The following is a 22876-nucleotide window of genomic DNA, read 5'->3' on the forward strand; positions in this document are numbered from 1 at the left end:
AACTACAGGAAAGATGTGACCTTATTTTTTCCTCTGCATCACACTCACATTTCAGAACCAGCATCACAGATAGAGCCTCACACCAGCCCGCGCATCTGCCCAAGGTTAGACTGTTAAGATTCCTCAATTAAAGCTTCACCCAGTGTTAACTTGCTCAAAGGAAGAGGTGAAAGCCCAGCTGGGCCGAGAACAGGGATCAGCACCAGGATGCTGCAGGAGCTTGGTTCCACAGGAGTTCACCCAGCACAGCAGTCCTGGTGGGAGGTTCAGTGACCTGGAGTTATGCTCAGTCACCACCACAGCAGCCCTTCCCAAATGTCTTTGCTAGCAAAACTCACTGCTAACACATCTGACCTCGTGCACTCACTCAACACTTCTTACACTGCAAGCAGCACCCAGCAAACGAATTAATTACAGTGTGAGCTAGGAGAAGCAGGACATAATTAAAGGGTATACATCGCCTTAGCACTGCCTGCCTGCAATTTCTGTCCTGCTTCACATTTTTCTCCACTTTTTCATGCAGGATGAAGCACACTCCCACCTTGCTGAGATTTTGGAAGGCTTTTAAGAAAGATTGTTGAGCCATCAAAACTTCAGTGAACCTTAAATTAGATTTTCATGCTGCATAGAGTTTAGGGAAACACATTTATCTTTTAGGGAACTGCAAAAGAGAAGCTATTTAGAAAAGTCATATAAGCTGGCACTCGAACCAGACACCTGATGGATTTGCAGTGGGAGGGAGGATGTGCTGTGCTGCAGAAGAAATACCTGTACATTCAAGAGAAGGTGGCAACTGAATTTCAGTCTTTCCAGTTCTCCCCTATTCCTGCACACACGGCAAGGGCTATAGGGCTCATTGCTTCGAGAACAGGCTGAGATGACTGGCTCCAAATGGATGCCCAGCCGCTCTCCCCCACCCCTGCCTGTGCCCAGAGCAGCCACTTGCTCCCTCCTCAGCCCCCCTTATCCTGCACAGCTGTGCTCACAAAGGCACAATATATTTAGATGCTGCTGCAGTTCCACATGCTTGAAATTAAAGAAACGCTCTGCAAAACATTTTTTCCTGCTGCTACTTCCTTCCCGTAGCTTTTCTCCACCACAACAACATTGGCTCTTGGTGAAACTGTAAGGATGATAAATAAAATCTCTGTGCAGATAAGACAACAACTCCTTTCAAAGCCTGGATATATTTTAACCGAAGAGCTCTTCTTGGCAGAATAGGCCTTATTTATATGGCTTGTAATGCAGGGTGACTTTCACATTTCACTCTATTTTAAAATCAAATCTCAAAGTGTGTTGGAAGAAATAAACTAACCCCTCAAGCCCCTGCCCTGTGAGAACAGCCGGCACCAACTGAGGATGGGGCAGGGAGCTGGAAGGGGACATCCACAGGCACAGCAGGTGCCAAATACAAGCAGAGTCGGGTCCTTGCCTGTTCCTGCCTTCACCCACTTCTCCCTGAGGCAGCCCAGCACACCCAGTCACTTTCCTAAGGACATATCAGTGCCTCCATCTTCCCACGCTAGAACTCTGACCCCCAGAGGAACAAGGACCCCTGTTTAATGTGAGGCCCAGGCAGAGCAGAGCATCCATCCCTTGAGGGTCTCTGCATATCCTCAGGGGCTTCATGCTCCTGGTGCCCCCACCTTGCACCATGGGAAGCTGCTCACAGGGAGAGAAACAGCCTCTTTTCTTCAGCATTTGGTTTGATTTTTGTTTGGTATATACATCTATATATATATGCACGTATGTATACACACATACACACACTTTTAAGCATTCTTCATGTGAGCAGTTCAATTGCCATCAAAGAAATTACTCGCATGAGTAAAGCCATCAGGAGCTGTCCAGTTCATCGCACACTCTCTTACCCAGCAGCTGAAGGCCACCAGCAATGTACAAAAGCCTGCAGCAACTGCAGCACCAATACACAACCTGCAGGGCCAGTACATACCTGCCGCAGTGCTTATAGATGCCCTTTTGGATAAAATATAGATAAGATAAAATATTGATAACATTCTTCAGTTTCCAAACCAGTATGGAACAGAAATAACAAGGTACACGCATTGGATAAAGTAACTATCTGCCCGCAGCCCAGGCAGACAGTCATCCCCCGAGACTGGAGCTCTGATGTATAAAGCCCCTGGGGGCATTTACAGACATCTCTGATGCAGTCTTTGCTGGCTATGCCTTGTGGCAATCAGGTTGTATTAGAAGGATTTTACGTCATACATGCTCACGCACAGTTCCACTTGAGTGCTATGGGTGGAAAGCACTGCCTCACACTGTGGCTAATGCATAGAGCTGCTAACACACATAAGAACTTCTGCCATGAGCCATCTGCAAGACTGAGCACAGGCTGGGGCTCTGAGAAAGGACACTTCTTACTGAAACACAAGAGCAGCTACCACTATACTTCAGGGCAGTGTGTGGCTGCAGTAAGTGCAGTGGCTATGGAGGTTACTCACCCAGCCCAAGGCACGAGACTCTCAGTCCAGATTTTCCAAGGTTTCTGGAAGGAAAAGAAAATAATTATAAAATATCACTAAGCCCTCAAGGGACACACAACTTAACCCCGTGGGAAACCAGCAGCCACTGAAGATGAGTCCCTGTTTTCAACCAAATCATCTGTTTTTCTCCAAAGGGGCAGACTCTCCCTCAGCTGGGATGCTGGTCATCCAGTTTGGAGACATAGAATCATAGAATCGTTAGGGTTGGAAAGGACCTTAAGATCATCTAGTTCCAACCCCCCTGCCATGGGCAGGGACACCTAACGGTAAACCATATCACCCAAGGCTTCGTCCAACCTGGCCCTGAACACTGCCAGGGATGGAGTATTCACAACCGTCCTGGGCAACCCATTCCAGTGCCTCACCACCCTAACAGGAAAGAATTTCCTCCTTATATCCAATCTAAACTTCCCCTGTTTAAGTTTTAACCCATTACCCCTTGTCCTGTCACTACAGTCCCTAATGAAGAGTCCCTCCCCAGCATCCCTATAGGCCCCCTTCAGATACTGGAAGGCTGCTATGAGGTCTCCACGCAGCCTTCTCTTCTCCAGGCTCAACAGCCCCAACTTTCTCAGCCTGTCTTCATACGGGAGGTGATCCAGTCCCCTGATCATCCTCGTGGCCCTTCTCTGGACTTGTTCCAATAGTTCCATGTCCTTTTTATGTTGAGGACACCAGAACTGCACACAATACTCCAGGTGAGGTCTCACAAGAGCAGAGTAGAGGGGCAGGATCACCTCCTTCGACCTGCTGCTCACGCTCCTTTTGATGCAGCCCAGGATACGGTTGGCTTTCTGGGCTGCAAGCACACACTGCCGGCTCATGTTCATTTTCTCATCAACCAGCACCCCCAAGTCCTTCTCTGCAGGGCTGCTCTGAATCTCTTCTCTGCCCAACCTGTAGCTGTGCCTGGGATTGCTCTGACCCAGGTGCAGGACCTTGCACTTGGCATGGGTAAACTTCATGAGGTTGGCATCAGCCCACCCCACAAGTGTGTCAAGGTCCCTCTGGATGGCATTCCTTCCCTCCAGGGTATCAACTGAACCACCCAGCTCGGTGTCATCGGCAAACTTGCTGAGGGCGCACTCACTCCCACTGTCCATGTCAGTGACAAAGATGTTGAGCAAGACCGATCCCTGAGGGACACCACTCATTACTGGTCTCCAGCTGGACATTGAGCCATTGACAACAACTCTTTGTGTGTGGCCATCCAGCCAGCTCTTTATCCACAGAGTGATCCATCCATCAAATTGATGTCTCTCCAATTTAGAGACAAGGATGTCACGCCGGACAGTGTCGAACACTTTGCACAAGTCCAGGTAGATGACATCAACTGCTCTACCCCTGTCCATCAGTTCTGTAGCCCCATCACAGAAGGCCACCAAATTGGTCAGGCAGGATTTCCCCTTAGTGAAGCCATGCTGGCTGTCACCAAGCACCTTGTTGATTTTCATGTGCCTTAGCATGCCTTCCAGGAGAATCTGCTCCAAGATTTTGCCAGGCACAGAGGTGAGACTGACTGGTCTGTAATTCCCTGGGTCATCCATTTTCCCCTTCTTGAAAATGGGGGTTATATTTCCCTTTTTGCAGTCATTGGGAACTTCACCTGACTGCCATGATTTTTCAAATATGATGGCCAGCGGCTTTGCAACTTCATTCACCAGCTCCTTCAGGACCTGTGGATGGATTTCATCAGGACCCATGGACTTGTGCACGTTCAGATTGCTAAGATGGCCTCGAACCATTTCCTCTCCTACAGTGGGCCCAAGGTCTTCATTCTCACAGTCCCTGCATCTGCCTTCCAAGGCTTGGGTGGTTTGGTCAGAGCCTTCGCCAGTGAAGACCAAGGCAAAGAAGTCATTCAGAACCTCAGCCTTCTCCAAATCCTGTGTAGCCAGTTCTCCCGAGAGCTTCCTGAGTGGGCCTACGTTCTCCCCAGTCTGTTTTTTATTTGCTATGTACCTGGAGAATCCCTTCCTGTTATCCTTAATACCCCTAGCCAAGTTAAATTCTTGCATGTGGATGCACTGCCATCATCCTTGGCCTCACTAGGCTGTGGGAGAAGCTCTGAGTGCTCATGGGGCTGGGAATAAACCCAAATACATCCAGATGTATCTCACATCTGATGTTGTTTGGGGTCCCCTGAATAATGCACGCATGTTCCTTTTGCTTTCATCATTGTTTGGTATTCATTGTATTAACACTAAAGTATCCACCTTATTCAGCTTCACTGGGGTTTTTTTATTCACCCTCACACTTGTCAGAACACTCAAATCCATCACAGACCCCTGGTCTGCTTACACTGGGGCTCCAGGGTAACTAGCTCATGGATTCTCCATGAGCAAAAGAGCCCATGATTTTCCAGCTGGCGCGGGGGCAGCACCTTGATCCCTAGCACCGGCTGCTTTTCAGCATCAGTGAGATAAAGTTATTACCCTTCTCCTCACCTCCCAGAGCCGAGCTGGAGACAAGATAATTAGACCCGAGGCCATGAAATGTGCCCTACATTAAACCCCTACCCTAACTTAAACCTATCGCTGCGGTACAAAATACCCTTTTAATTATACCCTCCTGCTTTAAACTTTATATTACAGCTGGATCTGTGCAATTTTTTTGCCAGATCAAGGTATAATTTAAGGACCATGTATCTACCTTCCACTGCAGAGCACTAACAAAAAAAAATCACAACAGTTTTTGCTGCTCCTGATTAATTATTTAAAGCCAAATAAAAAGTAAATTAAAAAGTAAAAAAGGAAAAGCCCTGCTCACCCACAGGCAGGGCACGGTGAAAGGGGTCAGATGAAACACCCGACATTAGCACAGGTCATGCCCTGCTCTTTCAGATCTTTCCATTTTTACACGCTTCATTTCGTGACCTTTTCACATGGCACAATTTCCCTTGTTGAAGAGCAACCAAAGGCATACCGGGGGGTCAGGAGAGCCAGCCTACCTCCAGCAGGCAGCCTTTGAGGCTGGGTGCCTTCCCTCCCACCCCCAATGCCACTGCTGCAGACAGAACCTAGCTACTGCTGGAAATGTGAAATTCTGGGAGAGACAGGAATTTGTCCTCGAGCAGCTACTTGAAAAGCTGCAGCTGCATTTCCAGCACCACGAGCCCCCGGGCTCACAGCACGGATGGGGCAGGCACTGACCTGATTTTTTTTTTTTTTCTTTTCTTTCTTATTATTTTTTTCAAGTGAAAGCACAGCTGGACCCCTGCACACCAAAACCCAGCCGCGCATTGAATAGCACAAGTCATGCCCATCCTCCCCTGCTCAAAGCATAACCCTCTGAAAGTTCAAAGGCAAATACCCGGCAGCTGCCTGCGTGCTCCAGACAGAGCTGCAACACTTCCAGCAGGAAAGAGGAACCCAGGCTCACAGGGCTGGGACTTTCACATAACTTCTGGAGACAACACACCTGCTGCACAGTGTTCTTTGAAAAGTTGAGCGCTACTGTGCATTTACAAACAGTTTACATTTATTTTGTAGAAGAGCTTTTTTTAAAGTCCTCTTTCTCACCAACCTATTCTTTGCCTTTCAAAGTCTGTCTCTGTCCCTGCACAGTTACATGGCTGCTAGGGCACAGCTTGGCCATGGAGGTGTACTCCTCTCTCTACATAGCTATAAATACATATATACACACATTGCCCTTTATATATATGCATATACATATCCTTTTTATATACCACTTTATATAAGTGGATGCATACATACACATATCCATGCATGAAACCCTATAGCCTCCACATACATTTTTAGGGTACATCACCCATCAGTGGGGTCTGACTCAGTTTCTTAGCCCAGGTACTGGCTAGCTGTCCTGTCCTTCTTCACAGGTCCCTTGTCTCCTCAGGCCACAAAACCACATCAGGGCTCATCCTCCCACAAACTGGGGTTTTGGGGTAAAGCACACAGACACACACAAACCCAGTTTTCCTCCAGGGAGTGATAATCAGCTTTTTGCAGAGTCTGGTCCACTGACAAATCTGGACAGAAATAAGTGTTTGGACTTCCAAAGCCATCTTTGCCATTTACTTAGCACATATGTGACCTGGGGACTTGGAAAAATTTATATCTATAGTCAAGAGCCGATACTCAAAATGCCAAGTCTTTGCAGTGCAAAATCCCTCTCAGATAATGAGCTCAGAAGCCACTTGCCAGCTCGGGAGGAGGTGGCCTGAGCCTGTGGTCCAGCTTGGAGAGCATCACCAGGTCACAGCCCCCCATTACTCCAATCGTTTTCAGCCCTCTGCTTGTTTGCAAGCATTTAACTCAACTGCACACTCTAGTTAACGGGTGGGCAGCATGCATGCAAAGCAAACACACCAAAATATGGAGGCCCCAAAACAGATAAAAAGTCAGCCCTCCCAGCATGGTTCATCTCCCAGCACAGACTCATGGTGCTTAAAAGCCCACAGCTACTGGTTTGATTACTGGTCCTATGGTGGAGTAGTAATTTATTTGAAAAAGCAGCAGTTCTTGAGACCTGGTTCTCCTCTACGCCCCGAAAAAAATAACATGAAAACCACCAAGAGAAAAAAAAAACTTTAATGTATATGGTTACACCTGTTTTGCATCTTCCTGATGTACATATATGTATAAATATATTACACACATATACATACAGACAGACACACATGCCCAAAACCTGCAAAACTGCCAAGTAAAATCAATGGTTGGTTTCTAAGTAACCGAACAGTAAAAGCCCTTTATGCTTCTGTTGCACTAATTCCCTAGTCTAAGACAATGAGCTCAGTCCCCAGAGCTGAACCAGCAGCAGCCCCTGAAAAGCAGCACGGATGGCTGTGCTGGGAGCTGTGGCTGGGATAGCAGTCAGGATGGCAAGGCCAGCAAACCCTGACTCTGATGAAGCCTGAGGTGCCTGTTTGCCACTGGCTGCTCCAGCCATGCACAGACTCAACATCCTCCCTGGGCAAAGCTGCTGGAGTGCCTGTGCCTATGGGTACCAGGGCAGAGCACCACTGAATGGCTTCAGTTCCCTTTCACAGGGAAGCCCTGTGCGTAGGGTGTGGGGGCTCCAGAGGGACAGCATGTGATTAGGGATCAGCTGGGAAATCACAGGGGGATTCTGCCATTGCCTTCCAAGTTATCATGGTGGACAGTGCGTGTTTTTCTGGGCTAGCAGTGAAAGCTCTCAGCAATACATTCAAGGCTAGAAATGGTCTTTTTATACTGCTATCTTTTTATACATCTATTGCTGAGCTGACATATGCTTTCCCTGCGGGATGCTTAAGCACCTGGCCAGTGCTGTATGAAGGCAATTGCACCTGCAACCCAAGGTCTGCCTCATCCATGTCCCCACTGAAGCCAGACCCAGCTAGGTGCTCTGCATGCACTGTAGACTTCACTGCACAGGACAAAGGGGCTGGGTAAAACCATGTCCCACCAGCAGTGCTTGGCTGCAGGATGAGAGGGGGAGATCCCCTTTTTATGCATCTTTCAGTTAGCAATTATCAGACAGTGTATCAGCACCATTGCTCTGGTCCTTCTCATCTCTATTTGGTACTTGCTAATATCAGGCAGGGAGAATAAGGTGCTCCCCCATGAGCATCCATGAGCAGTGGAACCCGACATCTCACTCGTGGGGCCACAGTGCCAGCACCGTTATTTGCTGCTGTTAAAGTCCTGAGCAGGTAATTCCATCTCTGAACCCTGACCTTGCCTGCCTAGAGCAGGCAGCCCAGCCAGCCTCCAAGATACCTGGCACTGCCACCGCTCCTGGGAGTTTATGCTGACACTATTTAATCATGATTTCAGGAGTTTAAAATAAAGCTCTTTTCAAATTGGAAGTCAGTGCTGCTGCAGGAGGAAGTAGCCATTAAAGAGGACATTGCAGGAGCCTCCAGTCTCTCAGGATCACTTTGCTTTACCTAGAAGCAAATGATTAAAAATCAGCACTTGCGTGCCTTCCCCCCACCCCCCTTTCCATTAGCACAGCAGCTATCTTGCTTCTTCTCTCACTGATGCTCAGCTTCCCTTGTACTCTGCAGAACTGGAGCAATTGCACTGCTCCCCACAAATCACTGCCCAGCCTTGCCACACATAGAACTCTTGTTACTTCTCTAAGTCCAGGACTTACCCCTGCCATGACACTTTCCATACAGCTTCTAGGCACCAATCTGAAGCTGCCTTTATTTTCTTTATCCCAAACTTACACCATGAGCAAGACCCAAAAGGTATTCAACATCTCGCTCCTGAATTCTTTTAAAAATCAAAGGCTAAAGCAAAATGCTATCACACCGCTGTGCTGCCCAAACACAGGCTATGGCAGAGCAGAGCCAAAGCACCTAAGCCTGGGCATGGGAGAATTCACCAGAGGGAAGGAGATAAGGAAAGATGTGTGGAAGCTGCACAAAGATAATCACTTTGTGACAGGGGCACAGGGCAGCCCCACTCAGGGCCCACAGCAGGAGCTGTGCAAACCCCACTGGAAGCACCCATGTCACTGAAACCTCTAATAAAGCATATCTATAGCCATTCTCATTACAAGGAGGGCAACAGGGCACTAACTTACTGAAGTGAAAGAAAATACCACTCTGTTTGTAGGTCTAAGAAATATACATTTTAACTTTAAATTTTTCCAGTTTGCTTCTCCAGGGAGCAGGCAAGCATACCACGGTAGTATTGCCCACTCCCAGAACCTGGAACCGAACAGAGAGGCAGCGAAAGTCATGGGGACACAAAGCCCCCAAAAGCCCAGCCTTGCATGCTGTTTTAACATGGTTTCTTTCCCAGCTTAAACCAAAGGTGACATTTTGCCTGCGCAGGTGGGAGTTTGAGCTATCACAACTGTCCCCGCAGCACCAGCAGCTTTGCCAGATTGCACTGGGCTCACAAGCACAGGAGATGAATGCCTGATTCATTGAAAACACAGCTTGCAAGTCAGGGATGTTGTTAAAAATACACCAAGGTACCAAAACAACATGTAGGGAGGGATGACATTTTCCTTGACTAGGCTTTTCCAAACAGAGGGCGCATCCATTTCCTGAGGAAGCATGAGTTCTTGGCGGTGTTTGATGGGTAAGCACCACTTTGAAATGCTGGCGTCCATGACAGCATCTGCGTACTGGCAGCCTCCAGGAGCAGCTACCACTGCTAAATGCCAGTTAATACCACACAAACAACCAGGCAGCACATGAGAACGGCCCTGGTGGGGAAAAGTCTGGGAAGGAGGTGTTAGCCCAGCACCCACTGAGACCGGGAGCTCACAGCCAGCAGGGAATGGCACCTTCCTGCTGGAAAGGAGCAACTTCAGCAGCAGGACCAAATAGGCAGCACAGACACAGGGCTGGTTACTAATCCCTCTGCCACTTGCCAGGTCTTCACCAAGAAGATCAAGTTCTCATTTTCTCTTGCTAGTGAATAGAGCTGCACATATACCATATCTGTTCCTGCCCCTTCCTCATCCTCCATAAACCTCAGGCTCAGAGCCACAGTCCCCAGTGTTGCAGGGATTTTGCCTGGGGTGAGCTTGGGGTTTTTGCCTGGCAGTTTGGCAGGCAGTACCCCAGCAGAGTGAGCATCAGGCCCAAGGGTGAAGGGGTTATTTCAGCTGCATGGGAACCTGGAAAACCTTTGTTCAATTACTTACACCTCTTCCCAGCCTGCAGCAAAGAGCAAAGCCTCTGCCTGGGCAGCAGTTTAGATCCCTGTGACTCAAGGGCGCAAAGCTCTCTCAAATTTGCTTCTGTGACTATAATTCCCATTTCACTTGTTTCTGGAAGATGTGCTGCTCCTTATCAGCAGCTCCAACCCCGTCTGTAGACCAACCACAGTTCCCTGTGTCCTGCTATAGCTGATGATTTACAAATAGCAACTAAAAACAGAACCAAAACCCCACCACAAAACTTAGTTTTTAAACACAAAAGAAATTATACTCAGAAGAGATACTTTCTTTCTGGACCTGCTGTGCTGCTGAATATGACAGAGTTAATTACTGTGCTAGAAACAAGTGGCTAAATGAGACAAGTGCCTATGGGCTGGCACCAGTCAGTGCAGGGACATGGAGACCAGCCGCCACAAGACAGAACCAGCCCTGCAAAAGCCTACACCTCCCCAAAATCGGCGAAAAAAGGCATTTTGCTTGTTAGCTGCTTTGCTGTGGGCAGAGTTATGGACAAAACCAAGCAAAACATTAGATAGAGTGGTGTAGCTGATGTGAACGATGGGCAAGAAGAGCTTGTTACGTATCTGAGGAGCCAGGGTTAACATGCATGAGAAAAGCCAAGACAGCAACTTTTGACTTCAAGAACTCTTTGATTCAGCATCAGGAAGTCAAAAAACAATGCAAAGAGAAAAGAGAGGACAAATGCATCCTGCAGGAATACAGAGGGGTGGTGAGAGCAACAAGAAGCACCTGGTATAATGCCTGATTGTAAAAAGGCAGGGGGAAAAAAAATTACTTTTTCAGGAGTCTCAGGAGCAAAGGAGGAGGAAATCCAGTCCCAGGGAATTTTTCCTTGTAATGCGGCCACGTAGGAAGATTAGATTATGTCTTACATGTTAATTTTCATTCAAAGCGCAAGAATCTGAGGTTGAAAATAGAGATGAATATTTGGCAATGAAAAGTCAGAATAATTTGATTGTGCATCAACCCTAAACCCATTTAACTCCTTCCCAGGAAGGATATTTGATGGGAATAGCATCCTAGGGCATTGCTGGCTACCAGAAAGTCTGAAATTATTCCTGTAATGACAAAGCAAGAAGATTTAAAGTCAGCTGGAAAGTTTTTCCCTTGCTGTTTTTAAAAGCCTTACTCAAGCTACCCTGCAATCTTCCTAACCACCCCAGGGCATGCATGGGCATCACTTCATCAACACAAATCTGCATACAGCTTATGCTGTTATATTTGTAAGCGTTAATTGTATGGAATATCTCTATCCAGAAAACCTTGGAGCTCACTATAGGTTTGGGTTTCACAGGCTCTCCCTGCGCTTGCAGAGACTGGCACGCAGTGTGAGCCACTGGGAATGAAAAGGGGCAAAAAGGGCAAAGCCACAACAGCCTAATGGTGGGGTTATTCCCTGCTTTCTGACACATAACAGCTAGGCTCCTCTTGCAAAATCTGACCTACTAGAGATTTGGGTGCAGCCTGGGGTAGACAGCGCCATTCCTTTGCTGCAGAGACAGCCCTTTCTGGCTGTTGGCAGTGCTAGCCCTGCTCAGACCTGCCAGCTCAGACCTTTCAGACATGCTCCACTGTATCTTAAATTAAGAAGTTTCTGCAGTGTTTAACCAAAGCTTCTTATTTTTCAAATCCACTACATTATGCCGCTAAGAAAGCCTTTTCACTGGAAGAGCTAGCAAGCCTCTGCCAAATCCCCTCTGCTCAAGCAAGCTTTTTAATGACACTAAACTATTTCTTGCTGAAAAAAAAACAGCCTTTCCCTGTAATGCTGCTGTTTTAATTAATCCCCAGGGTACGTGGGGGGTGGCCAATTAGAATCCCATAGTTGTTAAAGACTCACCTCACCAAGCAGAGGAAAACCTCTTCAAGAGAAACTGCACATAGATGAGGACATAATCCTTAACCTTAAAGTGGGGATGCCCAGCCTAGGCCCCACCTAAACCTCATTTAACATGGTACCACAGCAAGGATTGTTAAAGACCTGAAAAACTCCCCATCCTCATTTTGCCTCTTGCACTCACCCAGTGCCTCCTTAACAGCTTTTATGATAATTTTTAGTTTAATTATTTCCTCAGAAGGATAAGTGCTGACAGTGCAGTCACAGCTGAACCAGAGCAAAAGGAGTATAGAAGTTAAATAGATAGATACATATCTGGCAGGCAAGGAGAACAGCCGTGCATCGTGCCTTCCTGCCTCTTCTTTTGAGCTGGGTTACGAGCAGCATCACAAGGCTGAGATGACAGTCCTTGCATCAAAGCCTTCCCATCCACGTGGGGAAGAAGCAAGTTTTAGGAGGGATGTGAACACGAGAAAGGCGAGGTGAACCTGGAGCAGAGAGATCCCATAAGGAGCAGACACCAAAATCCCTAGGAGTATGAGAAACAAAAGGAAAGCCAGAGAGCAGTGGGGCTGCTGGAGCCCTGGAGAGGACAAGGCTTTGCTCTGACATAAAGTATGCAGAGGGTGGATTTGGTAAAAATAAATTAAAAAAAACCCTCCATTTTCATGACTAACCTCCAATAAAAGCAACACCCCTGCAGAAAGGTACCTAGGTCTCAGCAGAGGGGAAGGTCCCCGTTTTGTGGCCTAGCACCTCAGCCTCCCCTGGGACAGGCAGCAACTGAACCCTTCCCTAAACCAGGCTCTATGCTACCAGGCATCTGCAGTGTGGGGCTTTAATGAAGTGCCTAACTCAGCTCTTGTGTTTGAAGCCTCACGTTTGCACCATTGCCAGGTATTGCCCACATTCACTGGGGTAAAGGAAGCCCCCAAAACCATGCACCAGAGACTCCCATGCCCTCCCACACCACTGGCAGGGCTCTCATCCTCAGCAGCAAAACATCAACACAGGCCGCAGCTGAGCATGCTGCCAGCACCATGCAGGCAGTGGCACAGCACACTGGGACCTAGTCAGGTCTGGGGGATTTTCAGAGCTGACAGTCTCTTTAATTAAAGAAAAAGGGGGAAAAGGTGGGGGAGAAAACATGTCTACAAAGCAGCCCATGCCATATGGCAGGAATGGTATTTGTCTCCTGTGGCAAAGGTCAGAAAACGATTGTAGTTACTCACTTTTCATTAATTTTAGTGTAGAGGAATTGGTAAGAAAGCCCATCGATGGCAGCAAATGCTGCAGCCCTGAAGGCAGCCATAATACCAGGCTGCAGGGAACCTGCCCAGGCAATGCTGAGCACCCTTCAGTCACCACCAGCAGGTGCTTTTCCCATCCCTCCAGAGCCACATCCATCAAGGGTGTGTATGTGATACGTGTAAAAACCCCACAGACCCAGCTCCCCATGTACCCCAACAAGAGAGAGCACCTACACCAGCACCCAAGCCACCCATTTCCCCTTGCATTTCAAGAAGCAGAGAAGAGCAATTCCCTCCTTTAGAAACAATCCTCATCATTAATCTTCCAGCCCCGCACAGCATCATCCAGGTTCCAGATGCTTCCCATAGCACACAGAGCAGCACCTTGGGCCCATCACAAGTCTCTGCTTGGGAACACAGTCAGCTGAGCTGGCAGCTACCCCCTCCCAGTAGGGTTTTGTGGTCTGAGACACCTGTACTGCTTAATGAGCTCATTAACCTGCAAGTGGTTCCTCTTACAGATAAGGGACAAAGCAATTACAAGAAAACACATCTTAGTAATCCATGTGGGAGATCTGTTTTGCTGCTGCCCTTTGCTGTTTGGAATAGGGAGTATTTGGGTTCCGTCACTTCCATTAACACACACCCAAATCAGCCTAAATCTTCCTGAATCTAGGTAGGGCGGCTGCACAAGCAGATGTCTGAACCTGCATCAGACTCTGCCTCCATAATCCCCCCAGGTCCCCCCTGGTCTGCAGAAGGGGACAATCCAAACCCAACTGTCTCCATGTACGGGTAAACTTCAATGTCTGACACTAGGCTGAGCTTACCTGCTGCACTGTGCTTCAGCAAAGCTAAAGCTGATCCCAGCTGGGATCAGCTGTGAGTTCTAACAGTCTCCCCCCTCTGCATCCTGGAAGCGTCTCCAAAACAGCCTCGTGTTTGGTGAAGGCTAAAAATGAAAAGTTTAAGGTTTTAAAGCACTAAGTGACAGTTGGGCTGCTCAGAAGATGAAGATGATAAGCAGGTTTGCTTCAGTCTGAGATGCACTGAGTAACCCTGCTTTCAGCTTATCCACTACCATTATACGTAACTGTACAATGGGATCAGGATAATCACCCTATCTGCCTGTTGATACATCTATCTATCTATCTATCTATCTATCTATCTATCTATCTATCTATCTATCTATCTATCTATCTAGTTGCCTGTCTGACTTTCTATCTATCTGGAATAAGAGATAGAAAGAAAGAGTGAGAGGTTTTTCTAAGGAAAAACATAAGTTTTAAATAAAATCTCTGCAATAACACATACAATGACTAAAACACTTTCAACTCCACACCCACAGAAGAATCATCAAGCTTAAAAGAGCTTTACAGAAATCAGATAATGCTGTTTTTTGCTTGTTCCAGCCCCAGTTTATTTGCCCTGTGTTGGTGGTCTTGCCCACAGAAGCCAACCTCTACCAGAATTGTAGAACCAAGGGGACTGATGCTGCATGGTCAGTCGTACCAAAGCAGCCCCTGCCCCCAGGTGACCCCTGGGTGCTGTTTCACAACCCCTGAGGGGTGCAAGGGAGGAATGGTGGGTAGGGATCCCAGGTCCATGGGGGCATCAGCTTGCCCGCTGTAGGTGCATTGCCAGCTCATGGTGTCCAGGTTGCAGTGCCTGCAGCCCCAATGATGGCTCGGCACAAGGGAGGCGTGCAAGGGAGGCAAAACCCGGTGCTTCCCAATCATTTCTAAGTATTCTGGTGTGCAAAAAACATGCAGAGAGCAACAGATGGGGAAAAGGAGGTGGGAGAGAAGAGGGGGCTTTGAACAAAGTGGAGGGAATGGGAAAGAGCACACAGCCAGCACCTGGGAGAGGCATCGGCACCTTCAGGGGCAGATACCTGTATGCAGGTGTCTTCATGGACCTCCTCCACCTCTGCTACAGAAAGGAGGGGTTGGGGCACCCCGAGCACAGTGCAGCCCTCCTCACATGCCTGCAAGCACCTTCCTGGGTGTGGAGAGAGCCCCAAGGCAGTGACATATCTCCCCACCCATTCAATTAAGCAAAACTAGAGAAAGCATGACACTGTTTTCCTGCGTATAAACTGCAGATAGTTTGGCTTATTGTTACAAAAATGTAAAAAAAAGTAACTGTTCCTGAAGCTGGTGGTGGGAAAACAACGTTGCTTAGAAACCTCCCCATTAATGCTCCAGAACCGTTCCTTTCTGCACAGAAAATGAATAAAATATGTAATTTGTTCCCTGAAGAGAGGCTGTTTCAAGTAACAACAAAACCTGATGAAAGTAGAGACCCTTTCCAATTGCCCTCTCCCGCTGCAGCACATTCAATGTCCTTCACCTGTGACCTGCAGAGTGGGGAACAGCAAAGTTAATACTGGGCTTCAGAGCTGTGCTTGGCCTTAGTGCTTCTGCTTGCTTCATATCCTAAAAAACTTCACTGGTTCAGCTGCTCCCCATGACGATGAATCCTCCTTAGCACACCCTGCCTCTCTCCCCATTCAAATGCCAGAGGGAACCACCCTGCACCCCCTGAGCAAAGAGAGCTGGTGGCAATTGCAGACGCTGACCCCATCCCTGGCACCTGCATTAAAATGGGCAACAAAGAGCATTGTGGCTCCCTGAATTACCCTGCTTGTACCTAGCAAGGCAAGGTAGGACCCCCATGCCTGCACCGTGAGGAAGCGGCTGTCCCTCACACCAGGATAATGTCTGCAGGGTCCCCAGAACCCCAGGGACCCTGTGCAATCCAGTGCAACGTGGCAGAGAGGGGAAGGGACAGGCAGGAGAGGAGTCATCTTCTCTCACCTGGTCAAGCTCTCCTCTCCACTGTTGATGAGCCTCTTCCAAGCCATCCTGGAGCAAAACTGTCAAAGTTTTCAGTGATGTTTCTCTTTGGCACTCCTAGAACTGTGATGTTGGTGAGACCAGCACCAACCATATCTCCAGGGCTTTTATACCCTCTGAACTTCTCCGAAGACACACACGCAGGCAGCTCCTCAGCCTGGCAATGTCAAACCAGAGAGCAGCTGGACAAGTCACAGCTTGGGCTGAGCAGACACTACTTGTGAGTGCTCTGGGAGAACGCACCATCCCCTCAGCACCCCTCAAGTTTCTAGGGTGACCTGTCAATATCTGCTTGGGCTCCCAAGCTTCCTGTCTCCCCAGGAAAGATGCTCAACTCTTCCTAACATCTCAGAGCCATGTAAATGCTATCTGTCACGATTCATCAGGCTGCAACAGCCCCCAGTGCAGCTTAGCCCTGCTGTGAACTGAGGGTGAGGCAACATGGAGGTGATAATTCTCTACTTAACTTGGGTGCTTTCCTGCTTTTAAGGCTGGATTTCATTTTGCTCCATCAGCCCAAAAAGACCTGTAGATTTTAGACAATCAGCAGCTGCCCCTTCAGCAAGCTCCAATGGCAGGAGGTTGTCTCTAAGTGGCGTGGGTGGGAAGAGGGAAAAATAATGGTTTCTGTCTCTCATTTTCGAACAAAACACTTCACAACACGCACAGCAGTTTCCACTAAATTACCACCCGTATTTGCAGTAATTGCAGTGATGCAGAATCACAGCTTTCCACTGGTTTATGTTCTTTAAACCCATTCACATGTGCAGAGATAATGAAGCAAGGAAGGTCCGGGACACCCGCATGACCTGGGCAAGCTTTGGTTACAGCCAGGTACAAATCACCATACTCCACTTTCCTTTTGAGTCATGCTGCAAAAATCAGCGCAATGCCTCACCAGCCATGTTTGCTGCTTTCTGTTGATGCTTTCAACTGCCTGGCAAGACAGCATCGCATTCTACCTGGAAAGTTATTTATTGCAGGACAGGGTTTAAAACCTTAGTTCTCGAATAGCAAGAATACTGATTTTTAACAAATGCTATGTGTGTTTTTCCTTACTCTAGTACAAACTGTCTTCCTGTTTGTCCCTCAGAAATATTCTCTGTTTTTAAATGGAAACTATTTCACCCTAATATGAATGGAAAGACCACCTGAACCACTCCATACAGGCACATTGGAACAGCATGAAGGTTCCTGATGGCATTTGTACATCCCAGCTGCGGCCAATGGGGATGGGGCACCTTTGGGGTTTCCTCTTGGAAAACCACCTTTTGCAGTGCCAGGCAGGCCAGACAGAAGTGCTTTCACCTGCTGTTTGTCAGAGACACCCCTGGCAGAGACAGTCCCGCTATGCCCAGCTGTGCCTGTGGTGTCAGGCTGTCCCCATGCCCAACAGCCCAAAAGTTGCTGTGGAACTTTGGATGCTCAGACCAAGGCACCACATCAGAGCAAAGGCTTCATGCATGGGCTGAGGTCAAGGATATCAAATCTCAGGAAATTTTAACTCTATTTTCAAATTATATCAGTCATAGAGGAACAGGCAAAGCTGTAGAAGAAGCTGGACCAGAGTAGATGACCCAGCAGACACTTGAGCAAGATTTAAACACAGATTTATTTCCTTGGTTGAGCATGTGCAATCTTATATTTGCTTTAACATTCAATCTTACACTTGCAGTGTTTGACTGTGTTTATATTTGCTGCTTTGCAAGCTACTTTGTAAACTCTTCTATCTATGATGTTACAGAAATTTGATTTATGTGTGTCCGCAGTAGTGTGGTGAAGGTGTACCCTGAGTAACACTGCTTTTCCATGTTATTCCAGAGCAGAAGTGGATGGATAACATGGTCCTGAGAGCATCTTCTTTCCTATCCAGAATTCTGCAGCAAGTGGTTGAGGACTACTGGCTCCCCTGTGTTACCCAGTGCAGTTTGGGGGAATTGGTGACTGCCCCCACCCTTGCAGCAGTGATGTAAGTATTAGGTAAATGATACAAAATAGGAGAAAAAAAACACCTGCTACTGGTGGAGTAACTGCAGAGACAAAACAGGACAGTATTGATCGGCTGAAAAACAAAAGCAGGGAAGGCAGGAGATGGGTCCTGGGCAATGCAAACCCTGCCTTGGCAGCAGGAGGGGCAGCAAGCACAGGCAACGACTGTGCTAGGGGACAAAAAGGTGCCTAAATGGCATCTGTCCCCTGTTTCTTGGCTCTCTTCACACTTTCCAATTCATCCCTCGTACTCGTAGGGCCACCGGGTGCGTGGGTGGTCGCTTCAGCTGAAATTCCCCAGAATGTTTTTTGGCTGCATCCTCTGAAAAGTTGCAGATGACGCATTAAAATGTAGATAAGGCAAAATAGATGGGCCACAGCCAAGCGCAGGGGCTGCTGCGTGTGGCTCTGGCAGACGTGCTGGTGTGCTCAGCCTCCCCACGTGGGATCCGTGCCATGAATGAGGCTCCCTCATGCGATGCTTCTGCCCACTTCAGCCCTCCTGCCCAAGCTCTGGTGAGACCGGCCAAGAGGCAGTCTGCCGGGAGGCTGGGTGCCGGCACTGGCACAGAGCCACTTGCCACCCCAGGCTGCAGCCGGCCCCCGGGCACACACACACACACTGCCCAGGCAGCCTCTTGCCCACAGCTGGAACAGGAATGGTTGCCGAGAGTTTGCTGCAATGGCATCCTGAAGCTGTGTGCAGCCCACGGCTCTGCTGCTCCCTCCATGCTTCGCCAGCCGTTGGACCCAAGGATGAAAGAAAGGAAAAGGAAAAATATTTGTCATTCTGCAGTGATGCTTTTAAAGTGCAGAGTTTCAAATTTCTGGGGGAATTACGTTATCCTTGCAAAATAAATAAATAAATATGTCTTGCAGTTCCTAAAGGATCTGAATGAATCAAGTTATGTCTAGAAATGAGAGGACCAGGGAGCTCTCCATCACACCTGCACAAAGGCTAATCCACACATTCCTCACCACCTTTCAGTATACCCAGCCCCACGGTGCTACGGGTCTCAGAGGGCTGGATGAAGACCCTCCAACCTGGAACATGTGCCTAACCCTGTCACACCAATCGTGTCCATTCCACTTTGCACATGTAGGAAATCAGTATAAACAAGTCATACCTGTGTGTACGGTGCTGACTATACCGTCACTAGTCAATATGTTCCATAGGGTTGTAAATAATAGATGCCATTTTCTCTCATTTCAGTACTACTTCAGACTGAAAGAGGCAAAATAAAATACCTCAGAAGGTATTAGTCACCAAGCTGAAGTGATTGAACAAGCTGAAACTGGAAAACACATATTTTCTTCACAAGCAGGAGAGGCTAATCTGACAAAATCACAAGACCAATGAACGTGAAGGAATCCAAGCAGCCCTGGACAATGCCAGGTGCTCAGTGCAGCCGTAGCAACTCTGCCCTATCTGCAGCCGGGAGCACCCACAGCAGGATCAGCCCGGGAAGGGAGCCTTTTGCTTTGGAGGGGTAATTTATTTGTGCATAAGTATTTAGGTAAAGACTATTTGCATGAACTATTCCAAAAATAAGCAGCCTGATGGAGGGAGACTGCTGTGAAAAATAGCTGGGTTTTGTTCTGTGCAGGACTTCTTAGCCTTTCAGAGAGAAAGGACATTTTTGACAGATTTTAAATACTTCTGAAATCAGTTGTAGCAGTTTCACAGCTGGTGCAGCTGGAGCTGTGACCAGGCTTGACTGTTCTGGCTAATGTATTGCCAACAGGAAAATACAGGTATGCTATGGAAGTTTTACAACTTCATACACAAAATACTTCTAAAACAGCTTGTTTCCATACAAGACACGTTTTTGTGACTTACACAACCCCTTCATAAGCAGCATGCAAGCTGGGTGTATGCCAGGTAATCCTAACAGCCTCAGCCCAGCAATCACCTTGCTTGTGCCCCTTCCGTGCAAGGAGGCCATCCTGTTCATTGAATCTAAGGTTTTCCAGATGTGTTGCCTCCATCTGAATTCAAGCTGGCAGCAAGCCCTGCAGTAGACTCTCACAGCAGCCTTGCATGCTGTAAGCAACAATAACTAGACATCAAACACATGCCAGCTTTCCTCCTTTGATCCTGCTAGGGGCAAGGTACCAGAGCCTCATCGGGGTGCCACGTACAAAGGGGCTCCAGGAGCTTCAGAACCTTATTTTTCCATAAGCTTATAGCTTCTCCTGCTTCTCCAGCCCTGTGTCACACCATTGATCATTTCTGTTAGTTCTCCAGGCAGAGCTTTGCCAGCAAGTACCTCCCAAAACTCTTCAGTGCAGTGCCTGCAGAGCCCTGACACCCCAGGCAAGGCATCTCAGAAACCAGGCACTGTTCCCCACTCCCACCTGCCTGCCAGAAGGTTTCATGGTGCTACAAAAATAGTTTGAGAAATATTTCTAATACATTTGTATAACATGAGGATCAAGTTTCAGTTTGCTGAAGGGATGATGCTGTACCTCCCCTGGGGGACACTGCTGTGGCAGGAGCTATCTGGGAAGCAGTGAGAGAGCATCACTGCACGACAGCAGTGCTGTGCATCCCAGAGTGACCCCAGGACACAACAGACAGGGCACAGCCTGCCCCAAAAGACTGTGAGCTCTCATACATGCCCAGGGCCACCACAGTCTCAGAGGCTACTGTATTATCCTTCCTGCCTTCTCCATGAGGTATAAAGTGGGCACAACAGCAGTAGATGTGGACACAGAGCAGCTTCAGATCAGCTCCTAAAACGGGTTTGTTCAGGAGCAAATGCCTTCTAACCCCTGCAGAGGCTCCTGTAAGCATGTCTTTGACTCCTGCAGAGTGATGGGAAGCATCACCTGGACCACCCCAAAGAAGAGGGCTGGGATAAGGAGTAGGACACAGTAGCCAAATCTCTCTGTGTGTTAGCAAGATCCACCCAAACCATCCACTGAATTTACATCAGGTTCAGGTATCTATCCACCACTGAGCAGCCCCAGGTATTGGTTTGTTGGACATTTTCTGAGTACTGAAACATGGGGAAGTTTTGCGGGAGCAGGAGCTGGAAAAACAGCTCCATGGAACTTTCCCTCTCCCACCACAGTGCTAACTAAGCACACACTGAGCCCCAGGCAAAGAGGGGATGTCCACTGACTTGCAGCAGGGAAAATATCATCCCAGCTTTAACCTCTGGCTCACACCGAGTCACACGCAGAGCGTTTTCTTTTCCTTACTGAGAAGCAATTTCTTAACAAGCATGTTCTACAGATGGCACTTTACAGTGTTAGCCTAAAATAAAAATTAAAACTGAGTTTTGCCAAAGCAGCCATGCTAAAATAATACATTTTAAATATCTTAAACTGTGCGCTTCTCAAGTAATTAAATTAGCTGTGTTTCTGCATTACATCTTCTCTTCCACCCATTTAAGCATTAGATTAACGTTGTCATGCAGATTTTAAAAGGAAAATATCACACTGAGGAAAACAGTTCAGGACATGCGGAATGAAGCAGGGTAAGATTTAGCAGCCAGTTAGTCAGGAGCTTGCTTCAGCCATCACTATGAAGCAGGGAGCTTCCCCACAGTGCCTTGAACCAGGGGACAGCCACCACCACGAGCCACTGCTGTTGAGAGTGGACCCTGGGTCTGGTGGCACAGGGAGCAGCAGCGTTGTGACAGCCACCCACTGGTGACAGGGGCAGTGCCCTGGCTGCTCCCATGCCCTGCGCGGCTCGCCCACGGGCAAGCTTTGAGAGGCTGTGCAGCTCATCACCAGAATACGATTGCATTATTTAAAAGCTTCCATAATGTATCATCATTTTTCTTCGGCTTAACAAATCTGACATGCAAACTGTGCTCTCTAAAACATCATTTGTCCCTGAATTCAATCTTATTCTCTTCAACTCATCACTCTCTCTTGGGATTAAAATGGAGAGGGGTGGGGGAGGTGGGAATCAATGGCATAGCAAGCCCTAGCTTGTTGCTGTGCCCCTCTCCCCATGCCCTTCAGTGCTACCAGCATGATGCAGAGGCCAGGCCAGGCAATTTGTCATCCCCAGACCTTGCTCCATGGGGAGCAGGGGACAGCGTATACTGGGGGATATGTAGCATTTTGCATGCCATCCTGGCCAGGGAAGTGGGGACTATCATGGCGTAGCTGGGCAGAGATGATGTCAAATGCTGACACCCCTCCTCTGTATAACGGTCCCCCCCTCCGGTGCTAACACACGAACCAGTGCCACTCTGACTGGTTGTGTATTTTTCCCTGAACCAGACCTCACTTGAAGATACATAATTAAGCTGGTGGACCAATCCTAACAAATTAGGAACGTTTTCATGAAGAATATTTGAATACTTGGAAATAACATTAAAAATCAATTTTTTAATTAACTAAAGTTGATGTAGCAGGTTCTTGGCTTGGTTGGGTCTCTATAGAGGAAGGGGAGAAGGAGAAACCCTGAGCAGAAGAAATCCCTTCACTGCCCCTGGGGAGTGAAGAGCAGAGCAGAACCTGCAGATCCGGCAGCACTGGGTATCGCTTCTCCTGCAACAAAGCCATGCAGGGATAGATGGGAAGCAGCGACTCTCAGCCAGGCAGGCATCACCTGGGCAGTCTGCTTTAAAAATAAAAGGAGGTTTTGCTTTATCTCAACCCTAGAAGAGGACATACATTTTCAGGGCTTACACTCAGCCCAGATAACTGCAAAGTCTTCATTTACAGAAGATGTGAAAGCCAGGGAGTGAGTATACCTTTGACAAATTCCATGCACTACCATATTTTTAGAGTTTACACAGTAAGTACATGTGTAGT

General features: G+C 47.9%; 1 protein-coding gene across 3 annotated transcripts in view; it reads right to left on the bottom strand.

Moving 5' to 3' along the window:
* Positions 1–22876, bottom strand: part of KCNAB1 (potassium voltage-gated channel subfamily A regulatory beta subunit 1) — a 74786-nt gene that overhangs the window by 23472 nt on the left and 28438 nt on the right. For all 3 annotated transcript variants that reach the window (XM_057421701.1, XM_057421702.1, XM_057421703.1), the window contains exon 2: positions 2469–2512. In XM_057421701.1, the coding sequence (XP_057277684.1) occupies positions 2469–2512 (44 nt within the window). The remainder of the gene's footprint in view (positions 1–2468; positions 2513–22876) is intronic.

The sequence above is a fragment of the Pezoporus wallicus genome, unplaced genomic scaffold (assembly GCF_028554395.1).
Source record: "Pezoporus wallicus isolate ANWC-B61680 ecotype Strahan unplaced genomic scaffold, APGP_CSIRO_Pwel_v1 scaffold_7402, whole genome shotgun sequence".
Lineage (NCBI taxonomy): Eukaryota > Metazoa > Chordata > Aves > Psittaciformes > Psittacidae > Pezoporus > Pezoporus wallicus.